The sequence below is a fragment of the Lampetra planeri genome, chromosome 51, assembly GCF_965212315.1.
Source record: "Lampetra planeri chromosome 51, kcLamPlan1.2.h2, whole genome shotgun sequence".
NCBI lineage: Eukaryota > Metazoa > Chordata > Hyperoartia > Petromyzontiformes > Petromyzontidae > Lampetra > Lampetra planeri.
This window is the reverse complement of record NC_136157.1, coordinates 6,333,075-6,357,792: the sequence shown is the minus strand read 5'-3', so window position 1 is coordinate 6,357,792 and position 24,718 is coordinate 6,333,075. Positions and strand designations below refer to the sequence as shown.

The following is a 24,718-nucleotide window of genomic DNA, read 5'->3' as shown; positions in this document are numbered from 1 at the left end:
TTTGTTATTTTCTTTGAACCTATCTACGTGACTTTACCGAAAGACCCAACGAATAAAGTTTCACTTCATCCTAATAAAAGTAGCAAGATTATTAACAGAGTTCAACGGCTCTGACCGCCGTTTACGGAATAGCTCAGTGGGCCCTATCTCGTAAAATTAAACAAATCTTATGGCATAGATAAGTGTTTTTTTTACCTACTGCAGCCTTGCACCCCTTTAGTTCTAAGTCATTACAAATGTATAATGTTAATAGGCACATAGGTTTGATGAAACAAATAAGTTGTATCTTCTTATTTCTTTCCATAAAGTCACGTAGAAGGGAAATAATAAAATAATAAAAATAAAATAAAAGAAGAAAAAAATAAAATAATATTTTATTTTATTATTTCCCTTCTACGTGACTTTACCGAAAGAACCAAGAAGATGAATCCCTGCAGTCACGAAAGCTTTCAATCGAAATTTTATAATGTTGTATTATTATTATTTTATTATTTCCCTTCTACGTGACTTTACCGAAAGAACCAAGAAGATGAATCCCTGCAGTCACGAAAGCTTTCAATCGAAATTTTATAATGTTTTATTATTATTATTTTATTATTTCCCTTCTACGTGACTTTACCGAAAGAACCAAGAAGATGAATCCCTGCAGTCACGAAAGCTTTCAATCGAAATTTTATTATGTTTTATTATTATTATTTTATTATTTCCCTTCTACGTGACTTTACCGAAAGAACCAAGAAGATGAATCCCTGCAGTAACGAAAGCTTTAAATCGAAAAATCAGTTGTACACACGTGCCCCCGTGCTTAATTTGTGTTGTCAATGATTTGCCTTCTAAAATAGCCTGGCCATGTCCCGCACCCCCGCAAAGGGCATCTCGCACCCGCCGTGGGCACGTGATGCACCCCAGGTTCAGAAGAAGACGAACCGCTGGTTTAGATGCTGCTTGCGGCGGCTGTAACGGAGCTCCCGTAAGCCGGTCGAGCTCGTGCAGCGGTTAGCGCCATGCGCTCTCCTGAACCCGGAGACCCGAGTGGCGATTCCCGTTAACGGCCACCAAAACACCAGTTCCTGGGCCTTCCCCCTAGGTCGACTCAGCCTCAAACGAGTAGCCGGTCGCGGCAAATGTGTAAGCATCGCCACTGGGGAAGGCCACGCAAACTCCGCTGTCCGCGCGGCCGCGGCGGACTTCGTAGGTGCCGGCTCGCTCACTGGGCCCTTGCGCTGACCAGTCTGCTGAAGGCGATGTGATGGACCTTTGCCTCTGTGACCCCGACAGGCACGGTGAGCAGCAATATTGAGTGCTGCGAAATTCTCACCAACGACCACCTGACCTGGGCCTCCAAGCTGCTCGAGGTGACTTCAAGCAACTTCCCCGAATCCACCGTCAAATATGCTCAAAATGCCCCCCCCCCCCAATATATTGCTATATAAAAAAATGGCTATGCTATGTAAATAAAAACAACAATTTGCTGAACCTTGGCCACAATATGTGGACTTGTATTCATATAACAATGCATAGATTTCTGTTCATATGATTGTGGTTATGGTTGTACTTTATTAATCCCTAATCTCTACAATTACATACAATGAAACAAGAAATGGTAAAAAAGTAAAAACAGAGCAATGTAATACAATACACCATTAGACATTATTGTAAAAAATCAATAACAAGTCCATCCCACGTGTTAGTGAATTTTTGTAATATTTTAGGCAGGAAATGAGTTTTCAAATTTAGATATTTTTTTGGGTTGGGACACCCTGGCCACCCACCCCCTCGTGTGCCGTGCCTGCCTTCATAGGCTCTACTCGCTAACAGCACTTGCCCCGACAGTCTGTTAAGGCTACACGGGGGGCGGGCTGGGGGGGGGACTTTGTCTTTGTTTGATTGTGACGTCGGTCGGAACGCCGCGCGTCTCTCTCCGACCGTTCACCGAGCGCGACGTCATCGGCGCTGGTTACCCCCGGCACGGCACGGTTTTGCCCGGTGGAAAAAATTAACCCGTAAAAACAAAGTTTTTCACTATAAATCCTTTATATGCGTGGCATCGGGGCGGCTAGAGTCCTCTCGTCTTCTGGCTTGAGATGGCTGCCACCTATGGGTCAGATGATTGTCTGCCACCATTAAGCAATTGGTAATTAAATATTAAAAAAAAAATCCCTAAACAGTGTAAAATTTTGGAAAAAAATTTTCACGAAAATAAATTGTCACGCACAACGAGTCTGTGTGGAAAATGTCAGCTCGATTGGATCACGGGAAGTGGGTTAAAAAACGATCGAAAGATTTGCACGGTCGTAAGCAAGCAAGCAAGCACGCAAGCACGCAAGCAAGTGAACTTAATATAAAGGATTTAAAAATATGTTGTGAGTGGTGGTGGGGTGGGGTGGGGGGTGAGTGAGTGAGAGGTGAGGGGTTTTACTCTGCTGCGGTCCGCTGCAGGTGGATGAGGCCGAGGTTCAAGAGTGCCTCACCAAGAAGGTGATGCTGATGCGCGGGGAGAAGGTGACGACGCTGCTCAGCATGGCGCAGACTCAGGAGGTCCGCAACGCCTTCGTGAAGGTAAGGGGCCGTCCATTAATGACGTCACGCACCTAGGGGGGGGAGGAGGGTCAGACATTTGTGACGATGTGTGACGAGCAGGGGGGGGGGTGAGAAATGTGACGTCACTTCAAAATGCGCAACTTTACATAAATACAGACAACACGTTCTACTTAATTAAATAGACTTTTTAATAAATGTTTTCTCCTACAACATCAGAGTGCAGCGTCACATTAAATACGCACTACAATGACAATAGTTTAAAGCGATTTGAAGCATGTTTTTTTTGGGGGGGGGGGGGAGGGGGCAGAGCTTTGTGACGTCATATTTGAAGGGGGGGGTCTGACTTTTTGTGACGCCGTGTGACAAAGGGGGTGGGGGATAAAAAATCGTTCAAAACCGCGTGACGTCATTTATGGACGGCCCCTAATTTATGAAGGTAAAAAACCCCGAAACGATTAAAACGATTTCCTTTTTATTTTACCCAGCTGAGGACCCCGCTGAGCTACGTGGATCTTTTTTTTTATCTTTCAGAAGCAACTTGGCCACCTCAAACGATGGCTCAACGCAGTGACTTATCGTCATCATCATGTAGACATTTTATAGGCGAGGGAAAACACTCTGAACGCGTGACGTTGAGTCTAAATGTGGAGGGGAATACCGGAGAACCCGGAGAAAAATCCACGCGACCACGTAAAGAGACACATTCAAAATACAAATACGCAGCAGGCATTGAGATCGAACCCACGATCTCCTGCATACCAGGCGAGGTAGTTAACATCTCTTAGCCACCGTTGTTGCTATAATTAACCCACCTCCACCCACTCATCAGTATCAATGGGTGCACCACCACGGCTAGTCGCTCGGCAGGTCTCGTGCGGTGAGATACAATGTGGGTCCTCCCACATCGAGAATTAAACGTCTAGCCAGCATGGATAACTAGGCCAAAGTTCACTCCAAATAACCCATGAACCGCACGGCATTCTGGGAGTGCTGAATTTTTTTACAGCATTGATTCAAGGCAAGCAAAATCTCCACCGATTAGACATTCAGTGCCTCATCAGCAGAGCAAGGCTTTGCTTGAATCAATACCGGCGGAACTGCCAAATCGTACCAGGCAAGACTGGTTTCAAAACTCTGTGTCTCATCAGCAGTGCCGGGCTTTGCTTGAATCATTTCTGGCGAGAACTGCCAAATCGTACCAGGCAAGGACCCTCACCTCTCTCTCCACTACGGGGTCCTGGTTCAGCGCGACGTGGCATAGCAACGCCAACTCGTGAAATGGATCATCTCATCCCGTCGGGATGAACGAACATTTCATTTTCTTTCTTACGTGGAAAGAAGGGGAGAGAGAGAGAAAAGGAGACGTGGATACGGGAAGGCGACTGATCACTCCGCTTCGTTCATCTCGTTATTTAATTCATTCCTCTCCACCGCGACCGCTCGGGCGGTCATTTCAAAACGCCTTTCTCTCTCCCAGGAAGCCCTCCTTCGTTCACAGGATCGAGCCGAGCAAAGCTGCCGGATCCGTGCCCGCTGCTGCCGCGCCCTTTCACTCCTGGCCACTTGTCCCAACCCTTTCGCAGGCGATCTACGGCAAGATGTTCGTGTGGATCGTGGACAAGATGAACTCCATCGTGTACAAGCCGCCCTCTCGCGGCGGCGGCGAGCAGGAGGAGGAGCGGCGCTCCATCGGCCTCCTCGACATCTTTGGCTTCGAGAACTTCCAGACGAACAGGTTTGTGTGTGTCCCCCCCACCCTCCCCTCCGCATGTCCATCTCGTCCCTCCGCGGGTCATCGTCTCGTTCATTTGTACACTCATTCAGTCAGGCAGTCAGTCGGTCATCCACCCACCCACTCACTTACACACTCACTCACCCACTCACTCACTCACCCACTCACCCACTCACCCACTCACTCACCCACTCACCCACTCACTCACCCACTCGCTCGTCAAAAATGAGACTCCTATCCCGGGTCTCCTGAGTACTCAACCGGTTACACAGAATTAACTAGGAATTCATGAACTCATTCTTTCATCATCTCATTCATTTAGCCACTCACTCACCCACCCACCCACCCAAAGACTCAACCCACCCAACCACTCACCAACCCACTCACTCACTCACCCACCCAACCAAACACTCACCAACCCACCCAACCACTCACTCAAGAACGCAACCACTCACCCACCCAACCACTCACCAACTTACTCACCCACCCACCCAACCACTCACCCACCCACCCAACTACTCACTCAAAAACCCAACCACTCACCCACCCAACCACTCACCAACTCACTCACTCACCCACCCACCCAACCACTCACCCACCCACTCACTCACCCACCCACCCACCCCTATCCTTGTCTCTTGAGTTCTCCTCCAGCTACACAGAATCAACTTGTAACTCTTGAACTCATTGATTCATCATCTCATTCATTTATTCCCCCACCGACCCACTCACCCACCCACCCCTATCTTGGTCTCTTGAGTTCTCACCCGTGTCTCCTCGTCCTCCCCCCCCCCCCCCCGGTGCCACCTCGTCACAGCTTCGAGCAGTTCTGCATCAACCTGGCCAACGAGGCGCTGCAGCAGTTCTTCGTGGGCCACATCTTCAAGCTGGAGCAGGAGGAGTACGAGCGAGAGTCCATCTCGTGGAAGAACATCACCTTCACGGACAACCAGGAGGCCCTCGACATGATCTCCAGCCGCCCGCTCAACCTCATCGCGCTCATCGACGAGGAGAGCAAATTCCCGCAGGTTGGAACCGCGACCGACGCCACTGCTGCTCGTTTTAAACCTCGTCGATAGATGGCTTGAGCATCGCTCCCCACCCCCCCCCCCCCCCTCACAAGGTAAGGCCTCACTCAGCTATGTGTACAGCCTCTCCTTCAGAAGCGACCCCGGCTACCACAAATGATTGCTCGACTAAGTGGGCCGCTTATCATCGTCGTCGTCGTCATCATGGTGGTCATCGTCGTCATCATCATCGTCGTCGTCGTCATCGTCATCGTCATCGTCATCATCATCGTCATCGTCGTCATCGTCGTCATCATCGTCGTCGTCGTTGTCATCATCGTCGTCATCGTCGTAATCGTCGTCGTCATCATCGTCATAGTCGTCATCGTCGTCATCATCGTCGTCGTCGTCGTCGTCATCATCGTCGTCGTCGTTGTCATCATCGTCGTCATCGTCGTAATCGTCGTCGTCATCATCGTCATGGTCGTCATCGTCGTCATCATCGTCGTCGTCGTCGTCGTCATCATCGTCGTCGTCGTTGTCATCATCGTCGTCATCGTCGTAATCGTCGTCGTCATCATCGTCGTCGTCATGGTCGTTATCGTCGTCATCATCGTCGTCGTCATCATCGTCATCATCGTAGTCATCATCGTCATCGTCGTCGTCATCATCGTCGACGGCGCGGAAATTCACAACGGCAGCCAAATGCTGGAAACGCGTAACGTCGATTCTAAACGGGGAGGAAAACAATCCACGCGTCCACCGGGGGGTGCGGGGGAAACGTGAACGCTCCAATTATATAGAGGAGGCATTGAGCGAGATCGAACGCACAAACCTCCTGTATACCAGGCGAGGTAGGCAACATCTCCTCGCCACTGTGGCGCCCAGGATGTCTGCCGAGGGCCGATGGATTGCAGCGCCCGGAGGGATATTCGCAACGGCCCCATTGCTGGCTTGGATGACTGCGACTACGGGGACTCCTCTACTTACGAACATTCGACTTACGAACTTTCATAGATACGGACAAACCTGGACCGTATGTCCACGTTCTGTAGTGACATCTACAGAAGGTAAATAACTTGTGGCATCTACGTCTGCAGAACGCGAAAAACCAGTCGCATCTACATCTACAGAACATGAAGAACCAGTGGCATCTACATCCACAGGAGATGATACAACTTTTGAAGCCATTCCCCGTGTTTAGTGTACATGCCGTACAACACGTTTGTAATCAACGGGAGTAAAGTTGGACTTACGAACGAATCGACTTACGTACAGTACCTCTGGAACCTAACTCGTTCGTGAGTAGAGGAGTCCCCTTTCTCCTACGACACGCAATGATGTCCCCCACCCCCTCTTACCTCCGCAGGGCACGGACGCCACGATGCTCGCGAAGCTGACGGCGCAGCACAAGCAGAACGCCCACTTCATCCCACCCCGGAGCAACCACAACACGCGCTTCGGGATCTCGCACTTCGCCGGGGACGTGTTCTATGAGAGCTCGGGTGAGCACGCGTGAGTCGGGGTGAGCGTGCGTGAGTCGGGGTGAGCGTGCGTGAGTCGGGGTGAGCGTGCGTGAGTCGGGGTGAGCGTGCGTGAGTCGGGGTGAGCGCGCGTGAGTCGGGGTGAGCGCGCGTGAGTCGGGGTGAGCGCGCGTGAGTCGGGGTGAGCGCGCGTGAGTCGGGGTGAGCGCGCGTGAGTCGGGGTGAGCGCGCGTGAGTCGGGGTGAGCGCGCGTGAGTCGGGGTGAGCGCGCGTGAGTCGGGGTGAGCGCGCGTGAGTCGGGGTGAGCGCGCGTGAGTCGGGGTGAGCGCGCGTGAGTCGGGGTGAGCGCGCGTGAGTCGGGGTGAGCGCGTGTGAGTCGGGGTGAGCGTGCGTGAGTCGGGGTGAGCGCGCGTGAGTCGGGGTGAGCGTGTGTGAGTCGGGGTGAGCGTGCGTGAGTCGGGGTGAGCGTGTGTGAGTCGGGGTGAGCGCGCGTGAGTCGGGGTGAGCGCGCGTGAGTCGGGGTGAGCGTGCGTGAGTCGGGGTGAGCGCGTGTGAGTCGGCGTGAGCGCGTGTGAGTCGGGGTGAGCGCGCGTGAGTCGGGGTGAGCGCGCGTGAGTCGGGGTGAGCGCGCGTGAGTCGGGGTGAGCGTGCGTGAGTCGGGGTGAGCGCGCGTGAGTCGGGGTGAGCGTGCGTGAGTCGGGGTGAGCGCGCGTGAGTCGGGGTGAGCGCGCGTGAGTCGGGGTGAGCGTGCGTGAGTCGGGGTGAGCGCGCGTGAGTCGGGGTGAGCGTGCGTGAGTCGGGGTGAGTGTGCGTGAGTCGGGGTGAGCGCGTGTGAGTCGGGGTGAGCGTGCGTGAGTCGGGGTGAGCGCGCGTGAGTCGGGGTGAGCGCGTGTGAGTCGGGGTGAGCGCGCGTGAGTCGGGGTGAGCGCGCGTGAGTCGGGGTGAGCGTGCGTGAGTCGGGGTGAGTGTGCGTGAGTCGGGGTGAGCGCGCGTGAGTCGGGGTGAGCGCGCGTGAGTCGGGGTGAGCGCGCGTGAGTCGGGGTGAGCGCGCGTGAGTCGGGGTGAGCGCGCGTGAGTCGGGGTGAGCGTGCGTGAGTCGGGGTGAGCGCGCGTGAGTCGGGGTGAGCGCGCGTGAGTCGGGGTGAGCGCGCGTGAGTCGGGGTGAGCGCGCGTGAGTCGGGGTGAGCGCGCGTGAGTCGGGGTGAGCGCGCGTGAGTCGGGGTGAGCGCGCGTGAGTCGGGGTGAGCGCGCGTGAGTCGGGGTGAGCGCGCGTGCGTCGGGGTGAGCGCGCGTGAGTCGGGGTGAGCGCGCGTGCGTCAGGGTGAGCGTGCGTGCGTCGGGGTGAACGCACATGCGTTGGCTGGGTCAACGGTTGGCTACGTACACTGTGAAAGAAGTTCAACATCCATACAGCTTTTTTAGATTTAAAGCTTTCGTGGCTACAGGGATTCATCTTCTTGGTTCATTCGGTAAAGTCACGTAAAAGGGAAATAATAAAAGAATAAAAATAAAACATAATACAATAATTCTCACGACGTTTCGGCCACAACCCCATAGACACCGCCAGGCTTTTGGCGGTGTCTATGGGGTTGCGTAGTGTGTACTTGAGCGTTACGGGGACAGCGTTTGAGTGCTTTGTTGTTGTGTTTCGTATTGTTTATAAATGCCTGCCGTTGGCTCATTCGTAGGTTCATTCAGACGCTGTCTTTCCGACAGACCTGTTCTTTACCTGAGGACGGCTGCTAGCGTTGTGGCCAAAACGTCGTGAGAATTATTTTATTATGTTTTATTTGTATTATTTGTATTATTTCCCTTCTACGTGACTTTACCGAAAGAACCAAGAAGATGAATCCATACAGCTCCCATTACTGCGGCCACCCGAACCAGACAATGAAACCTGAACTAGACAATGAAACCTGAACCAGACAATGGAAACCGGCGCTCACCCGGGGTGGGGTGGTCGATGTCGCTTGTCCCCTCCCCCACCCCCCCTCGCTCAGGGTTCCTGGAGAAGAACCGCGATTCCCTGATCCCCGACATCCTCGCGCTGGTGCAGTCATCGAAGAACTCCTTCCTCACGCGAATCTTCGCCGGCGACCTGAACACCGTGCGTGCACCGCACCGCACACTGCACTGCACCGCACCACACCGCTCCGCACCGCACCGCACACCGCACCGCACACCGCACCGCACCGCACACCGCACTGCACACCGCACAGCACCACACCACACCGCTCTGCACCACACCGCTCTGCACCGCTCCCCGAAAGTGGCGCTCGCGTGGTCAGCGCCGCTTGCGAGCACAGAGATAAAGCCGCTGCTGCTACTGCTGCTGCTGCTGGTGGTGGTGGTGGTTAACGCTGCTACTGCTGCTGCTGCTGGTGGTGGTGGTTAACGCTGCTGCTCCTGCTGCTGCTGCTCCTACTGCTGCTGCTCCTCATGCTACTGCTGGTTAATGTTGCTGCTGCTGCTTCCACCGATGCTGCCCCCACCGCTGTTGTCGCTGCAGGACAAGGGCTCGATTCCGTTCCACAAGCGCGCCGGCGACTCGGTGAGGGTGCATGGCACTCTGACGCACCGCCGCCCCACCACGCTCAGCGGGCAGTTCCGCAAGTCGCTGGAGGAGCTCATGAAGGCGCTGGGCCTGTGCCAGCCGTGGTTCATCCGCTGCATCAAACCCAACGACGTCAAGAAGCCCCTGGTGCGCCGCCGACGCTTGCCTACGCCACCGTTCTGGCTGCGTCGACGGTTGCCGGCACCGCTGTTCCGGTGAAGTCGACGGTTGCCGGCACCGCTGTTCCGGTGAAGTCGACGGTTGCCGGCACTGCCGTTTTGGCGAGATCGACGGTTTCCGGCACTGCCGTTCCGGTTCCGTCGACGCTTCCGGCACCTCCATTCCGGTGAAGTCGACGGTTGCCGGCACCGCCGTTCCGGCAACGTCGACGCTGCCGACACCACCGTTCCGGCGAGATCGACGGTTGCCAGCACCGCCGTTCTGGTTCCGTTGACGCTGCCGGCACCGCCCTTTCCGGCAACGTTGACAGTTGCCGGCACCGCCGTTCCGGCAACGTTGACAGTTGCCGGCACTGCTGTTCCAGCTCCGTCGACGCTGCTGGCACTGCCATTCCGGCAACGTCGACGGTTGCCGGCACCGCTGTACCGGCGCTGCAGTCTAAATTTTCTCCCGACCGGGCATCACTGAACCCGCTCGTGCTTTATTATTATAATTATCTTTTAAATCTAGGTTGAACACTCATTTCTTTTCGGGTGGCTTTTTGTGTTTACTTTGTTGTCCTTATCCCGTACCTCCGATTAAGAAGCTGATAGTTCAGTGGGCCTTTCCTGGTAAGATACAAATAAATAGCGTAGTTTTATTCGCATATATTTTTGTGTGATTGATTTCCCTTTCCTATACTTTGCACTCCTGTCGTGTTTATCTATCGCTTGTCGTGGTGACGTTCTGACCCCGTGGCCCCCTTACTTGACATCTGTGAACAAAAGAGCTATGAAGCTCATCGGATTCCTCCTCCAGTCCAAATAAAGATTCTGATTCCGACAAAAAATCGGGGGTGCGGGCCAGGGGCAGGAGGTTCGTTCTCCCATCCGCGTGCACCCATCGGCTGCCCCCCCTCTCTATCTGTGCATCATTCCCCCATCTCCCTCTCTCCGCGTTGTCCCTCGTGCCCCCCCCACTGCCCCCCTCACCGCCCCCCCCCCCTCCCGACCCGACCCCCACAGCTCTTCGACCGGGAGCTGTTCGTGCGCCAGCTGCGCTACTCAGGGATGATGGAGACGATCCGCATCCGGAGGTCGGGATACCCCATCCGTTACACCTTTGCCGAGTTTGTGGAGCGCTATCGCTTCACGCTGCCTGGCTTCCAGCCCAAGGAGGCCCAGGTGCGAACCGACGGCCACCGTCCCCCACCCCCCCCCCCGCCTTCTCCACCTTCTCCCCACCAGGCCGCCAAGGGGCAATAGTAACAGCACAGTACAGGGATTCTTCTACTTACGAACGAGTTAAGTTCCAGAGGTCTTTAGTAGTAGTAGGTTTTTACCCTTTAAACTGGTACAAAACTGACACATTTATACAAGGCATCATGTTTGCAATAACCACAGCACAAGCAGTCAAAATGCAAACAAAAATAAACAACTCTGATAATGATAATGATATGCACTGTCCTTGAAGTTGATTGGTCCACACCCGAGACAGCTTTTCTTAGAGCCTAGTCTCCATTGGTGTTGGTCCAGATGACGCCAAAAGGGGTACAACTCAAAAACAGCGCACTATCAAAGTATTGAGAGCTCAGGGTAAGCATATACACTATGAGACCTCCTTTACCAGTAGCAAAATATAGTAGGTTTTTACCCTTTAAACTGGTACAAAACTGACACCTTTATACAAGGCATCCAGAGGTCTGTTCATAAGTCGATTTGTTCGTAAGTCGATTTTTCGTCCAACTTTACTCCTGTCGATTCCAAACACGTTGTACGGCCTGTAGAATAAACATGAGGAATTGCTTTCAAAAGTTGTATAATCTCCTGTAGATGTAGATGCCACTGGTTCATCACGTTCTGTAAGATGTAGATGCCACTGGTTCTGCGTCATGTTCTGCAGATGTAAATGCCACGTGTTATTTGTGTTCTGTAGATGTAGATGCCACCATCGCCATCTATTGCGGGGTGATTGAACGTACGACTCTCGGTCTGAACGGGCAACTGGACATACGGACCAATTTGAAAAAAATAAGAATGGGTTTTACCCTTTCTGGCAATAAAACAGGAGGTGTTAAGAAGTTCAAACACCAAATAGAAACCTTTTGCAAGGAAGCAAGTTCGCACTAACCACACGTACTGGTGATGGACATGCAAACGAACATGCTCTGATAGTACAAAGACAATGCACTATCAGGGCATTTATAGCTTGGGGTGAGCAGCTACAAAATGGGATACCTTTTTGGCAGTAATAAACATGCAAACAACGGACCAGGTTTGTTCATACGTCTGAAAGTTCGTAAGTCAAGACATGATTCCTTGTAAAAAGATTTCTGTTTGGTGTTTTAACATCTCAACACCTGTTTTACTGCCAGAAAGGGGTAAAACCTATTCTCACATTTTTATACTGGCAATGGAGGTGCCATGATATATATTTGGTGTTTGAACATATTAACACCTGCGCATTTTGGCGTCATCTGGTCCAACCCATGTGAGACTAGGCTCTAAGGAAAGCTGTCTCGGGTGTGGACCAAACAACTTCAAGGACAGTGCATACATTATCAGAGTTATGTGTTTTGTTTGCATTATGACTGCAGGTATTGTGGTCTATGCAAACATGACTCCTTGTAAAAAAAAAAAAGGTGTCAGTTTTGTTGCCAGATATAAGGGTAAAAAACCAATTATCATCTTAACACCTGTTTTATTCATACTCTCAGTTCTTTTGGTAAAGTCACGTAGGTAAAAATGAAATTAAAATTAATAAAAATAAAATAAAAAATATTATTTTAATTTTATTTTTATAAATTTTAATTTCATTTTTTACCTACGTGACTTTACCAAAAGAACTAAGAGTATGAATCCTTGCAGTCACGAAAGCTTAAAATCTAGAACCTGTTTTATTGCCAGAAAGGGGTAAAACCCATTCTTATTTTTCATACTTTTATAGTGGCAAAAAAAAATGTCCCATGATATTTCTCATCGGATTCCTCCTCCTGCAGTAGAAATGCGTTTTCTGATTCTCACTTTGCACTCACGCGCCCGCTGCCTCCGCTGGCTACTGCTGCTCGTGGCAGGCGAACCCAATGGGAACGTGCAAGAAGATTCTGGGGGCCACGCTGGGGAAGGACGAGGACTTTCAGATCGGAAAGAACAAAGTCTTCCTCAAGGTTCGGTCCCTTGCCCGCGCGATTCATTTCAAGCTTTAGCGCCTACGATCAGCAACGGTTGGCTACGTACGGTGCGAAAGAAGTCCAACATACATACGTCATCATTCGGCACCTACGATTAGCAACGGTTGGCTACGTACGGTGCAAAAAAAGTTAAACATGTACGTACAGGTTAACATTTCGGTCGCGAATTCATCACACGCGTGCGGCACGGTTTTTGTAGAATCGAAGGCGCTGGGGGGGGGGGGTAGGGGGGATTTTGGGGGTGGGTGGTGGGGGGGTGAGTGGGTGGGCGGTGGGTGGGTGGTGGTGGGTGGGTGGGTCGGTGAGCGGTGGGTGGGTGGGTACAGTGGGTGGGTGGGTTGGTTCGGTTGGTCGGTGGGCAACGGGTGGGTCTGTCAGTGGGGCGGTGGATGGGCGGGTGGTGGGTTGGTGGGTGGGCGGTGGGTTGTTGGGTGGGTCAGTGAGCGGTGGGTGGGTGGGTAGAGTGGGTGGGTGGGTTGGTGGGTGGGCGGTGGGTCGGTGGATGGGTCAGTGAGCGGTGGGTGGGTGGGTACAGTGGGTGGGTGGGTTGGTGGGTGCGCGGTGGGTCGGTGGGTCGGTGGGTGGGTCAGTGAGCGGTGGGTGGGTGGGTACAGTGGGTGGATGGGTGGGTTAGTGGGTGGGTCGGTGGGTCGGTGGGTGGGCGCGGCGGAAGTCGCCGATGAGCATCCTCCGGAACCGGCGCCCGCGTGTGTCACCTCCCGTTGTCTCGCCTGCCGCCAGGACAATCACGACATGGTGCTGGAGCTGTCTCGGGACAAGAGCATCAACGACAAGGTCACCAAGATCCAGGGCGTGATGCGTGTCTACGTCGCGCGGTGAGGCCCCACCGTGGCGTGATGAGACGCTCGCGACCCAAAATCGCACCGCGCCTCCACTCCATTGGGATTGCGCAAAGACAAAGACCACCCCCCTACCCTATATAGCCTGTAACAGACTATTGGGGCAAGTGCTGTTTGTAAACGCCTATGACTGCTGGAACGAAATACGAGGAGGTGGGTGGCCAGCAGCACGCCCCCCTGCCACCATTTCCCACACACATGCAAAGATCCCCAGTATAGCCTGCAACAGCCTTTTGGGGCAAGTGTTGTTAGCAAGTAGCACCTATGAAGGCCGGCACGGCACACGAGGAGGTGGGTGGCCAACACCACGCCCGGCCACCTTTGTCTCCCCAGTGGCGATGTTTACACACCGCACTAGGTGCTCATTTGAGGCTGAATCGACCTAGGGGAGACCCGGGACCGATGCAGATAATCCGTCACGGGTGTTGTCCGTGAGCGGGAATCGTACTCGGGTGGTATGCTAACCACTACACTGGCGCTCCCCACACATTCACACACAGCAGCAGCAACTACAGAAATCATCGCCCCCCCTCCCCTCCCCTTACTGGCATACTCATGCCCCAGGTCACTCACCACCAGGTTACACAAAATTTTAACCACCATGCGTCCAGGTTGTGTCGGGACCGTCCCGGTTTTAGAAAGGCCGTCCCCGGTGTCACAAAGAATTTGTCAAAAGTCTTACGGACTTTGTCCCCGTTAGAAAAAACTCATGATGCAGGCAGAGGGTGCGGCTACCTGAGGAGTGGGTGGGGCTACATGAGTAATGGGCGGGGCTACCCGAGTAATGGGCGGGGCTATCCGAGTAGTGGGCGGAGCTACCCGAATAGCGGACAGGGGCTACCTGAGTAGTTGATGGAGCTACGCGAGCTGTGGGAGGGGCTACCTGAGTAGTGGGAGGAGCTACCCGAGTAATGGGCAGGGCTATCCGAGTAATGGGCGGAGCTACCCGAGTAATGGGCGGGGCTATACGAGTAATGGGCGGAGCTACCCGAGTAATGGGCAGGGCTATCCGAGTAGTGGGCGGAGCTACCCGAATAGCGGACAGGGGCTACCTGAGTAGTGGGTGGGGCTACGCGATGTATATTACTATTCGTCACCCACCTGGACGGTGAGATTGGGACGGGCGGTGGGCGTCTGCCAGAAGAAAATAATAAAGAGCTTCACAGCTCAACGGATTTCCCCTGGACGAATAATGACGACGGTCCTCGACTCGCCATGCGATCCGCGTCGCCCGCAGGAAACGCTTCCTGAAGATGAGGGCGGCGTCCGTCATGATCCAGAAGCACTGGCGCGGTTACTCGGAGCGTCGATTCTACCTCACGGTAGGGCTGGGGGGGGGGCTGGGGCTGGGGCTCAGCGCCGGAGGCCGCCACGGACGTAGCATGCTTGGATTAACCGCGGGCGGCGGCGATACCGCGGTATTGCACCGTACGGCATATGGTGCACGGCTTACCTGCCTCGACTAAGCTATTAAAATAACTTTTTATTTTACCAGGTAAGGCCCACTGGGGTACGTAGCGCAACGAAGTGGCTCATCATGTGGAAATGTATGGCAGCCACATTCTCTAAATGTGTTACGTTGATTCTAAATGTGGAGGGAAAAACCGAAGGACCAGGAGAAAAATACACGCGACCACGTGAAAAACATGCACACTCTATCTGTGGCAAGGTCGCTATTTAACCCACGTCCTCCTGCATACCAGGCGAGGTAATTAACATTTCGCCACTGTGACATCCCTAAATCGATCAGCCACAATCCCCAAGGCATGCAATGAACACAACCGTGACCGCATCGCTCCGCACCTCCTGCTTCGCTCGGTTGGCTACGCACGGTGCGAAAGAGGTTGGACATCTGCACGTTGCTAATGTCGCCAGTTCTAACGTTAAAGGGAAGAGCCTGGTGGCTTGTCAACAGCCTGCTCCACCCATTCTTCCTGACACCCGACCGGTGGAATTGAACCCGTGAGTTCCTCCGTCGCTCTAACCGAACCCTGTCGCCCCGCGTCTCCCTCCCCCCACTCAGATCAAGCTGGGCCTGGCCCGGCTGCAAGCGGTGGTGCAGAGCCGCAAGCTGGTGCTGCAGTTCTCCCGCACGCGACGCGCCGCCGTCGTCATCCAGGCTCACGCGCGCGGCCTCATCGCTCGCCGGCGCTACCGGCTCCATAAAACCCAGGTGAGGGGCCGGGGGGACCCAGCCGCCCTGCCGCCACCCCCCCCCCCCTCCCCTAGGAGACGGCTGGGCCGGAAAGACCGGCCAGCGGGCCTATGTCAGGCTTCTCCCGTCGCAGGCCTCGGCAGCGACAAGTTGCGGGCGTTTTCGGCGGAGGAGATGCGTCGGGGTGGTCGCGTGCGGTTGTTGCGGTGGTGGTCCGTTTGGGGGGCCCTAAGGGTCAATTGTTTTAGGGGGTACATGCACCACCCCCCTCCACTGTTCCATTGTACGAAATCCTATAGTGAGGTGACGAACGAGATGTGGGCGAGACAACGACAGGTACCGGATGCGAGAGGGAGAAACGAGTTGAGTCGACGGAGCAAGAGGAGAGAAGGGAGATGCAAGACGGAGATGAGAGTGATTTTACCCTTTTTTCCATTCCGATGACGTACGTAGGCGTACGTCATCAGAACAGAATCTGAAGGAAAACTAAAATAAATTAACTTGATCAGTACCGAGGCTTAGTTTTGCCGCCAGCTATCGTACTATGACTGCAGGTATTGCGGTCTATGCAAACATGACTCCTTGTAAAAAGGTGTCAGTTTTGTTGCCAGATAGAAGGGTAAAGAACCAATTATCAGCTATCGTAGATTGCCGGTGGTTGTGTTACCACGGTTCTCTGCGGTGAGTACCAACGTCTTTAAAGACAACGATGCTGCGCCACCCTAAATAAAATGAACGCCGAGCCGATTGCGCGTTCCGAGATTCGACGGTGAACGGGACACCACCTGCAATGGTTTGATTGGATGCTCGCGTTATTCAGCCAGTCATGTTTGATAAAGTCTGAATGCAAACAAAAAACATAACTCTGATAATGTATGGTCCACACCCGAGACAGCTTTCCTTACAGCCTAGTCTCACATGACGCGAAAAGGCGTAAAAAAGGTGTCAGTTTTGTTGCCAGATAAAAGGGTAAAAAACCAATTATCATATTTTTTACTGCCAAATGAGGTACCAGTCATGTTTGTTGGGATTTGCACGTAAACTGATTTTAACGGCCCTCCTCGAGTGCATCTTCCTCCCTCTCTCCCTCTGTCTCATCTCACCTCGCCTCTCATTTCCGTCTGCGCTCCTCGCCGCTCGTCCGTGTCGGTTGTCTCGTCTAAAAATCTCTTCCGTCACCTCGCTCGGATTTGATGAGACGTCGATTCAACTTGTAACGCCGCCGCAGCCGCCTCTCCTCGCCTCTCCCTGCCCAGTTTTCGCTCGCTCTCATAGAGAGAGAGGGCGAGCGACTCGGAGAGAGAGAGGTCGACTCAGAGAGAGAGAGAAAGAGGGCGACTCAGAGAGAGAGAAGACGACTCAGAGATAGAGAGGACGACTCAGAGAGAAAGAGAGGACGACTCAGAGAGAAAGGACGACTCAGAGAGAGAGGATGACTCAAAGAGAGAGAGGGTGACTCAGAGAAAGGGGGACGACTCAGAGAGAGAGAGGGCGATTCAGAGAGAGAGAGAGGGCGACTCAGAGAGAGAGAGAGAGAGGACGACTGAGAGAGGGGGGACGACTCAGAGAGAGAGAGCGACTCAGAGATAGAGAGGATAACTCAGAGAGAGAGAGGACGACTCAGAGAGGGGGGACGACTCAGAGAGAGAGCGACTCAGAGATACAGAGGACGACTCAGAGAGAGAGAGAGAAAGGACGACTCAGAGAGAGAGAGGACGACTCAGAGAGAGAGAGAGAGAGGACGACTCAGAGAGAGAGAGAGGACGACTCAGAGAGAGAAGGAGGACGATTCAGAGAGAGAGAGAGGACGACTCAGAGGCGCCAGGAGAAGGAACCACAGACGAGGAGTGGGAAGGCAGCAGCAGCCAACACAGTGAGCCGTCACCAACAATTGGCCAAGCTCTGCGGTCCTCTATGTATATCAAGGTGTTAATCGGCCAATCAATGGGCGTTCGCACGTGGGAGAGAAACCGGAGCACATGGAGAAAACCCACTCGTGCCAAGGGGAGGGAAGGGGGGATAAAATGCTCGATCCGCGTACAGACAGAAACAAATGCCATACCGTGTGTGTGTGTGCGCGTGTGATCCACAAAACCTCGCTGCCTCCAGAGTGCTGGATTACAGGCCACGTTCACAGCCAACACCGCCACCCCGGCAGTGAAAAAGCCCCCTTCATCCCCCCCCCCCCCCCCAAATAATTGGGCTCCCCCAAAATATTTTGATCTGAAGTGGTCCCCCAGTGGCTATGGCACCGTCGCCAGAGGTCGCAAACGGGTTTTGATTCCTTACCCGTACCCGGCCGCACCAGGGTCGCAAACGGGTACCCGTACCCGGCCATACCCTTACCCTACCCATACCCGGCCGGGTACGGGTAGGGTACGGGTATCGGGTACCTGATTGCGACCTCTGGGATGAAGGCATGTTGCAGGCGCAGGTGGGTTGATTCTAGGAACTTGAATTGTGAGAAGAGACAAGACGTTGGGAAATGAGTGACAAACAGTTACTCACCAATGACTCACGACCTACCCGTACCCGGCCGCACCAGGGTCGCAAACTGGTACCCGTACCCGGCCGGGTACAGGTAGCCGGGTATCGGGTAGGGTACGGGTATCGGGTACCCGGTTGCGACCTCTGACCGTCGCTGGCTCTGAACTGTGAATGTGGCCAACGTTGCGGTGCAGGGTCTGCCCATGGTCCAGGAGGAATTCAAGGAGGACATGGACCTGGACAGGAACGAAGACAAAATGCTGGACGAGATCTTCGGCTTCTTGGGACTCACCGCCATGGAGGTGCCGTTGCAAGCTCGCTCGCTCGCACGCTCACACACAGAGATGGAGATGACCCCCTATAAACCGTGTAGTTTGCAAGGGGCAAGCGCTGTTAGGATAACAACAAACCTATGAAGGCCGGCCGGGCGCATGTAGGGGGGGTGGGTGGCCAGCACCACGCCCGGCCGCCTTTGTCTCCCCAGTGACGGTGTTTACTACACACCGCGCAAGGTACTCATTTGTGGCTGGGTCGACCCAGGGGAGACCCCGGGACCGGTTCAGATAATCGTCACCAGTGCGTTGGCCGTGAGCGGGATTCGAACTTGGGTCGCGGGGTTCGTAGCGCAGCTCGGTAACCACACTCACTCGCTCGCTCACTCATTCATTTAAGACTGAGTTTCCACTCGTTTAAGCATCGGCCACCACCACCACCACTCTCTCTCCCCACCACCACCACCACCACTCTCCCCTCTCTCTCCCTGCCACCACCACCACTCTCTCCTCTCTCCCCACCGCCACCACCACCACTCTCTCTCCCCACCGCCACCACCACCATCACTACTCTCTCCCCACCGCCACCACCACCATCACTACTCTCTCCCCACCGCCACCACCACCACCACCACTCTCTCTCCCCACCGCCACCGCCACCACCACCACCACCACTCTCCCCTCTCTCTCCTCCACTCTCTTCCCACCGCCACCACCACCACCACCCTCTCTCCCTGCCAGCAGCACTCTCCCCTTTCTCTCCCCCACCACCACCACCCCGCCAGGAAATGGACCACGTCGGCATGGACATGACGACGGACCTGGATGAGGACCTGGGGCAACGTGGCGATGACGACGACGACGACGACGAGGAGGAGAAGCGACGCCGCGGCGAGCTCCGGGACTACACCTTCGCCAAGTTCGCCGCCGTGAACTTCCAGGGCAGCTCCACGCACACGCACGAGAGGCGACTGCTGCGGGCGCCGCTGCTCCACCACCAGGACGAGACGGACAGGCGGGTGGGTTCTACACTCCGGGGACTCCTCTGCTTACGAAACAAATCGACTTACGAACTTTCAGAGGTTACGAGCAAAGCCGGTGCGTGTGTCCAGTTGCCCGTTCGGAAACCGAGAGTCGTAAGTTCAACCGCCGCGCAATAGATGGCGGCGGTGGCATCTACATCTGCAGAACGTGAAGAACCAGTGGCATCTAGATCTGCAGAACGTGAAGAACCGGTGGCATCTACATCTGCAGAACGTGAAGAACCAGTGGCATCTACATCTGCAGAACGTGAAGAACCGGTGGCATCTACATCTGCAGAACGTGAAGAACCAGTGGCATCTACATCTGCAGGACGTGAAGAGCCGGTGGCATCTACGTCCACAGGAGATTATACAACTTTTAAAGCCATTCCCCGTATTTAGTGTGCACGCCGTATAGCATGTTTGGAATCGACAGGCGTAAATGTGGACTTACGAACAAATCGACTTATGAACAGACCTCTGAAACCGAACTCGTTCGTAAGTAGAGGCGTTACCATATTTATCTAAATTTTCTGCTATAAATGTCCAAATGATGGGCCACTTTGTTGAGCTACGATTTGTGGCCAGGTAGCTTTTGAAATGAACATTAATACCTCAGTGGGGCTTTGCCTGGGAGGATGGGGATGGTTTCAGTGTTGTATTTGTGTGTGTTTGGGTGATTGGTTCACCTGTCCTGTACTTCTACTGCTATCGTGTTTTTTTTTTAATACGTGACCTTTCTTGCCAGTATCAATATGTAGTGGGTTCCACGGAAGCAGACACTTGTACATGGAGGCAACACGTTTATTACACACCCCAACAGGGTAACTACATAAACTACAAACCACTCAGGATAACTAACTACGTGGTAACTACCACGGAGCAAGACCTCAACAAGGTCCCTATATAAACGGGTCAGGCCAGTAACGTACTGCCTGACCCACGATGTCGAACGTGACGACCGAAGCCCGAAGCATCGCGGGTTGATTCCAGAAGACAGCCCAGAACGCTCCCGGGACTGCCCCTTTTATCCTCCTGGGCGTGGCCTCGCTCCGCCCTCGGCCACGCCCCCTTTGGGATCTGTTCCAGAATGTTCTGGGACCTTACATCACCTATTTCTTTGGTCCCCTTCTGGGCCCACGCCCTTATTCTATGCAGGCCACGTGCCCTCTTGGGTTCAGGGTGGGGAACCTTTTTTCTGCCAAGGACCATTTGGATATTTATAACATCATTCGCGGGCCATACAAAATTACATTTATGTTGCTATGAAAAAAGCGCGTAGATTTGTTGAATTTTGAGTCGTGCAGTTGCCTTGGCGTGTGTGTGTGCGTGCGTGTGTGTACGTGTGTGTATGTACCGTGTGTGTGTGTACGTGTGTGTGTGTGCGTGTGTGTATGTACCGTGTGTGTGTGTGCGTGTGTGTATGTACCGTGTGTGTGTATGTACCGTGTGTGTGTGTGCGTGTCCCCCAGGCGAGCGTGGCCGTGTGGAGGATGGTGCTGCGCTTCATGGGAGATCTCCCCGAGCCGCAAGCCACGGGGGGTCAGGGGGCGCGTGACCCCACCCGTGACCCCAACCGCGTGTCCATCATCCGCGTCATCTACGAGAGCCTGCAGGTAGCGCACACACACAGCACACACACACACACAGCACACACAGCACAGCACAGCACACCACACACACAACACAGCAAACACACAGCACACACACAGCACACACACAGCACACACACAGCACACACACAGCACACACACCACACACACAGCACACCACACACAGCACACCACACACACACACCACACACAGAGCACACCTAACACACACACACCTAACACACACACACCTAACACACACACACACATCGCATACACACACCTAACACACACACACCACACCACACACACCTAACACACACACACACCACACACACCTAACACACACATCGCACACACACACCTAACACACACACACCTAACACACACCTAACACACACCCCACACACACACACCACACACACTGCACCGGTGTGGTGGTTCCTCAAGGCGACGATGCCCCACGTGGCTCTGCACAGAACCCGCGCGGAGCGAAGGGCACCGAGTGGCTGGAAGAGGCGCCTCTCAACAACCTCCAGAAGGTCCACTTCATCATCGGCTATGCCATCCTGCGGCCCGCGATCCGGTACGTGTATGTGTACGTGTGTGGGTGTGCACGTGTGTGTGTGTGGGGAGCGGTGGTGTAGCGGTTAGCGCGCTGCGCTATGAACCTGGCGACCCGGGTTCGATTCCCGCTCACGGTTAACACCAGTGACGATTATCTGAACCGGTCCTGGGCCTCCCCTTGGTCGACTCAGCCTTAAATGAGTACCTGGTGCGGTGTGTACACATCGCCACTGGGGAGACAAAGGCGGTCGGGCGTGGTGCTGGCCACCCACCCCCTCGTGTGCCGTGCCGGCCTACATAGGTGCTCGCTAACAGCACTTGCCCCTACAGTCTGTTAAGGCTATACGGGGATCTTTGTCTTTATCTTTGTCTTTATCTTTGTGTGTACGTGTGTGGTGCAGTGGGGAGTGGCGGTGTAGCGGTAAGCGCGCTGCGCTAAGAACCCGGCCACCCGAGTTCGATTCCCGCTCACGGCCAACACCAGTGATGATTTTCTGAAACGGTCCTGGGCCTCCCTCGAGGTCGACTCAGCCTCAAATAAGTACCTGGTGCGGTGTTTAAAAAAAAAACATTGCCACAAAGGCGGCCGGGCGTGGTGCTGGCCACCCACCCCCTCGTAGGTGCTCGCTCACAGCACTTGCCTCAACAATTAGTTAAGGCTATACGGGGGATCTTTGTCTTTGTGTCCCCTCACAGCACTTGCCCCGACAGTCTGTTCAGGCTATACCGGGGGGGATCTTTGTCTTTGTGCTCGCTAACAGCGCTTGCCCGCAAGGCTGTACAGGGTGAATCTTTGTCTTTGTCTTTGGCGTGCGCCAGGGATGAGATCTACTGCCAGATCTGCAAGCAGATCGGCGACAATCTGATCCGCAGCAGCTACGCCCGCGGATGGATTCTCCTCTCCCTCTGCCTCGGCTGCTTCCCTCCCTCCGACAACTTCAGCAAGGTGCCGCTCACCAACCACCTGAGACGTTTACTCCCTCGCCTGGTGCGCAGGAGGTCGTGGAGTTTGCGTGTCTCTCTCTCTCTCTCCCCGTGGTCGCGTGGATTTTTCTCCGGGTCCTCCGTTTTTGTTCCCTCCCACGTTTATCGGCGTCGTGCGTGTTTTCCGAGTTGTTTGGCTGCTGCTGTGAATGTCCACCTTGGTGATGATGATGATGATTTGCCCACTTCGTTGGGCCATCATTCGTGATGGCCTGATCGCTTCTGAAAAAGAGCTGCGTAGCATCTCAGTCGGGGCCTTACCTGGTAAGATTTAAAAAAAATCCGACCCGATATGAAACAAAAAAATGTTTGCTACTTTTTTTTTGTTTTAAGTTGAAGAATGATTCTCACATCTTTTTTGGTTCTTTCGGTAAAGTCACGTAGGTGAAAATAAAATAAAAATAACCAAATCACGACGTTTCGGAGGCAACACAGCAAAAACATTTTTGCTGTGGTTGTCCCACCTGATGACGGAGGCTTGTGTTGCCTCCGAAACGTCGTGATTTTTATTTTACTTTTATTTTACTTTTATTAATTTTAATTTTTTACCTACGTGACTTTACCGAAAAAACCTAAGAATATGAATCATTGCAGTCACGAAAGCTTCAAATTTAGAATCTGAACACCTGTTTTATTGCCAGAAAGGGGTAAAAACCCATTCTTATTTTTCAATTAAAGTCTAGTTTTAAACTGCTGCCAGTCACTCGCCGTGGTGGTTTGTGAATGTCGCAGTCCGTATAAGCATCGTTTTATTTCGGTTTCAAATTGCCCAGAAATCGTCAAGGGGGTAAGTCGTGGGTGGGAAATCAACAACACCTTTTCAGTTGCCTGCACAGCCAGAGAGGACGAAGCCCTCTCATCGGTCACCACGCTCATCGTCTGAGAGATGGAAAGTGTTTGGTTGTCACTCGCCCGTGCCTCCGATTAGGCACGGTTGGCTTACGTGCGGTGGAAAAAAAAGTTCAACATACATACACCATACATACAACATACATACTAGACAAAGATTCCCCCGTGTAGCCTTAACAGACTGTCGGGGCAAGTGCTGTTAGCGAGAAACAGCAACAATGTGGCACACGAGGGGGTGGGTGGCCAGCACCACGCCCGACAGCATTTGTCTCTCCCCAGACAGGTAGTCATTTGAGGCTGAGTCGACCCAGGGAAGGCCCACGACCGACTGAGATATAATCGTCGTCGGTGTCGGCGGTGGCCGCGAGCGGAATCAAACTCCTGGTATCGGCTCCGGTGACGATGCGCACGCGGTCCCAGCGACGACGACACACGCTCGCACAGACACGATGGAACGACACCTCTCTCCCCCCCCTGCCCCCCCTTGCCCCCCTCTGCCCCCCTCTGCCCCGCCTCCCCTCCCTGCCCCCCCGCCCAGTACCTGAGGAGCTTCCTGAGTGAGGGCCCGCCAGGGTACGCGCCGTACTGCGACGCGCGTCTCAAGAGGACTCTGGCCAACGGGTGCCGAACCCAGCCCCCCAGCTGGCTCGAGATGCAGGTGGGTAGCCTCTTCCTTGTACCGCCACCGCCAGCAGCTCCATCACCACCATCTCCATAGACACCACCACCAATACCACCACCACCTTCATCACCACCACCATCTCCACAGACACCACCATCACCACCAATACCACCACCAGCACCTCCTCCACCATCACCACCATCTCCACAGACACCACCACCATCATCGACACCACCACCTCCATCACCACCACCTCCACCAATACCACCACCACCACCTCCACAGACACCACCAACACCTCCATCAAAACCAATACCACCACCACCTCCATCACCACCTCGACAACAACCTCTATCAAACACCTCCATCACCACCACCTCCACCATCACCACCTCCACCATAACCACCTCCATCACCATCTCCCTCATCACCTCCACCACCACCTCCACACCCATTACAATCACTGCTACCACCTCCATCGCCACTATCACACCTCCACCACCACCAGCACCACCACCACCACCAACTCCATCACCATCTTCATCATCATCTCCACCACCACCTCCACACCCATTACAATCACTGCTACCACCACCACTATCACACCTCCACCACCACCACCTCCATCACCATCTTCATCA

The 24,718-nt window shown here is 53.9% G+C and overlaps 1 protein-coding gene across 3 annotated transcripts in view; it reads left to right on the top strand.

Annotated features, from left to right (window-relative positions):
- The window catches only part of MYO7A (myosin VIIA), an 87,228-nt gene that overhangs the window by 29,023 nt on the left and 33,487 nt on the right, over positions 1-24,718 (top strand). For all 3 annotated transcript variants that reach the window (XM_078616745.1, XM_078616746.1, XM_078616747.1), the window contains 18 exons: positions 1,279-1,355; positions 2,440-2,559; positions 4,125-4,276; positions 5,091-5,301; positions 6,650-6,785; positions 8,765-8,871; positions 9,274-9,465; positions 10,503-10,661; positions 12,551-12,643; positions 13,409-13,503; positions 14,765-14,849; positions 15,551-15,700; positions 18,364-18,471; positions 19,227-19,460; positions 20,936-21,079; positions 21,535-21,641; positions 22,442-22,568; positions 23,994-24,113. In XM_078616745.1, the coding sequence (XP_078472871.1) occupies positions 1,279-1,355; positions 2,440-2,559; positions 4,125-4,276; positions 5,091-5,301; positions 6,650-6,785; positions 8,765-8,871; positions 9,274-9,465; positions 10,503-10,661; positions 12,551-12,643; positions 13,409-13,503; positions 14,765-14,849; positions 15,551-15,700; positions 18,364-18,471; positions 19,227-19,460; positions 20,936-21,079; positions 21,535-21,641; positions 22,442-22,568; positions 23,994-24,113 (2,417 nt within the window). The remainder of the gene's footprint in view (positions 1-1,278; positions 1,356-2,439; positions 2,560-4,124; positions 4,277-5,090; positions 5,302-6,649; positions 6,786-8,764; positions 8,872-9,273; positions 9,466-10,502; positions 10,662-12,550; positions 12,644-13,408; positions 13,504-14,764; positions 14,850-15,550; positions 15,701-18,363; positions 18,472-19,226; positions 19,461-20,935; positions 21,080-21,534; positions 21,642-22,441; positions 22,569-23,993; positions 24,114-24,718) is intronic.